Here is a 3,053-nt window from a genome sequence, read left to right as displayed (position 1 = left end):
TTCTGGGCTAGAAATAATGCTGCCAGCAGACCACTTTTTGTCCATGCTTTCATTGAGTCTGAGTGAGTGCTTCTGACATCTTTGACTGGAATGTTTTGTCGATTTACTGATGTTAATTTAGGATAACAGCTGAGTCAGTAAATGTCTGAAAGACTGCTTTTTCTTCACTTTTTCTCTGCACCTTTTGTGGTGTTTTCCTCCTGTATAATAAACAAACACTCTCAATACTTTAGGTGCTTAATCCACCTAAATAATCTATGATTGCCTATGCAGGTGGCTGAAATGAAAATCGGAGGGCTGAAGGACTGTCCTTCAGCCCTCCGATTTTCATTTCAGCCACCTGCATAGGCAATCATAGATTATTTCACTCAGAATCTCTCCTTAGCACTCATTGAAAGCATGCATTAAGTGTAATCCTTTCTTCTATTCAGTGATGGACCTGGTTATAAGTGGCATTTGCTGCATTTATTTGATAAATACATTAAAAACAGTAATATTGTGAAATATTATGGTAATACTTTATTTTAAGGACCTATTCTTGCTATTAACTAGTTATTAACTTATTAGCATGCATATTACTAGCACATTGGCTGTTTATTAGTACAGTATTTATAAACCACATATGTGACCCTGTACCACAAAACCAGTCATAAGGGTCCCAGTCATATAAGGGTCAATTTTGTGAAATTTAGATTTCTACATCATCTGAAAGCTGAATAAATAAGCTTTCTATTGATGTATGGTTTGTTAGGTAGGAATAGGACAATAGGACAATAGGACAATAATAGGACAATATTTGGGAGAGATACAACTATTTGAAAATCTGGAATCTGAGGGTGCAAAAAAATCAAAATATTGAGAAAATCGCCTTTAAAGTTGTCCAAATAAAGTTCTTAGCAATGCATATTACTAATCAAAAATTAAGTTTTGATATATTTACGGTAGGAAATTTACAGAATATCTTCATGGAACATGATCTTTACTTAATATCCTAATGATTTTTGGCATAAAAGAAAAATCGATCATTTTGACCCATACAATGTAAGGCGCAATGATATTACGCAGTGCCTGAAAATAGTCCCCAGCACGCTCCCTGTGCAAGCAGGTGGTCACGTAGGTTATGTTGGCGGAAGTTAGCCTATTTTCAGGCGCTGCGTAATATCATTGCGCCTACTGCACCCATAGTACGGCAGCAAAGTTCCTTGATTATAACGCCGGAATGAGAGTATAGTTCCTAGCCATATCGGCCTAGAAAATCGCAACTTGTGGTCTTAGTACACGATGTAACTACAGAAGAGTCAAGTTTTAAATAGGAAAAATATCGAAACTCTTTGTGGTCATTTTTGAGCGAGATGCTAACGGTCTAATCAGATTCAATGATCTATGCTAAGCTACAGCTAAAAGTGCTACCGCCAGACGCGGAGATCGGCTGAATGGATTCGAAAACGGTAAAACTCAACTGTTTAACTCTAGGGGAGTTGGAAAATGAGCCTATTTTCAAAAATAGTGGAGTGTTCCTTTAAGACTGAAATCCTAGGAAATCCTAGAATGTTCCTGTTTCAGTGTAATAGTAATTAATAGTTAACTGATTTCATTTTGTCTCTTTCCTCTCAGTCTCCTGTGATCCATGACTACACAGAGATGGGCGTTCTGGTGTTGAACCGCAGATTTCGGACACCATCAGATGATAGACGATTCCTGTCCGACCCCTTCCAGACGCAAACAGAGCCCGTGGACCTATCCACCAACAGAGCCAGAACCTCCCCGTCACTTTCAGCATCCTCATCTTTATCCTCGTCTCCCTCATCATCAATACGATTTTGTCCACGCTCCCCTCCTTCCAGCAAATCACCGTCATCATTATCTATGCTTTCATCCTCCTCCACTTCAGTTATAACCCCTGTTCCTCGTTTGAAGATGTCTCCAGTGGTGGCCTCTCCCCCGTCCAGGAGTCTCAGGGGGCAGTCGTTTTTGCACATACCCCAGTTGATGCCTCCTTGCTCCAGCCCAGTCCACCTCCACCCACGCCGGGTGCCGGTGGTGGTGCAGCCCATGCCGCTGGTTTACCCTGGAGTGGGATCGCTGGGGAACAGCAGGCTCATGATGCCGCTGCTGGAGGAAAACAGGATGCACAGGAAAGGTGAGACAGAAGCTCTGTTGTCTTAATGACCTCATGACAGATAAATGACTGACAGCCCAAACAGCCAATGAAATTGCTGAGCTGATAAGCCTTGTTGTTGTCTGCCATTTTGACCAACAAACCTACTGAACTGGCTGTAACATACAAACCTCCTTTTTTCAAATTCCCAACATTATGGTAAAAGGTGTTGTTATGGTGCATGTAATTCGATAGGTATTGGATCAGGGAATAACTTAGATCCAATGCTTTCAATTTAAAAAAAAATTTTAATTGAAAAATAAAACATGTTTGTTATTTGAAATAAAATAAATGTTGATTGAAATAAAAAAAAGGTCACACTTTATTTTAAGGTACAAATAATTCTCGCTATTAACAAACCATTATCTATTACTTTTGTCTCAAAAACTCCTAATTACTGCTTATTAATAGGTAGTAAGGTAGTTAAGTCATATGCTAATAAGCAACTAGTTAATAATGAGAACTGGTCCCTAAATTAAAGTGTTACCAAAAAAATGATGTAGTAAAATAACTCAAATTAAAACAGAAATAAAAATCAATTTTAAAAACACTATTTACTAAAATTACTAAAACTTTAACTAAAATTCCAATAAAAATGGAAAATATAAAAATATATTTATATATTATATTTATATTTATATTTATACATTAATAAAACTACAATAGTATCTCAGTTCATGTAAATGTCCTGTGATTTTATTTTATTTTATTTTATTATTTTAGCATTAAGTACAAAGACTACATACATGTACATAAACATACAGTTTATTAAAAAAAAATAACTGTATCTACAGAAAGTGTCCATTCACATGGTTTTCCTTTGTTTTTATGTCAATATGTATAATGTTGACTGTCCGACTTCTTTGATCTCCCCTTGTAATTTCAGTATCTTCTG

The 3,053-nt window shown here is 36.9% G+C and overlaps 1 protein-coding gene across 1 annotated transcript in view; it reads left to right on the top strand.

Moving 5' to 3' along the window:
- The first annotated feature begins 2,314 nt into the window (after positions 1-2,314).
- Positions 2,315-3,053, top strand: part of klf12a (Kruppel like factor 12a) — a 12,628-nt gene continuing 11,889 nt past the window's right edge. Inside the window, exon 1 of the mRNA XM_016490299.1 lies at positions 2,315-2,341. Within this exon, the coding sequence (XP_016345785.1) occupies positions 2,315-2,341 (27 nt within the window). The remainder of the gene's footprint in view (positions 2,342-3,053) is intronic.

The sequence above is a fragment of the Sinocyclocheilus anshuiensis genome, unplaced genomic scaffold, assembly GCF_001515605.1.
Source record: "Sinocyclocheilus anshuiensis isolate Anshui unplaced genomic scaffold, SAMN03320099.WGS_v1.1 scaffold442, whole genome shotgun sequence".
NCBI lineage: Eukaryota > Metazoa > Chordata > Actinopteri > Cypriniformes > Cyprinidae > Sinocyclocheilus > Sinocyclocheilus anshuiensis.
Note: the sequence above shows the minus strand (reverse complement) of the source record. Positions and strands in the feature narration are given on the sequence as shown.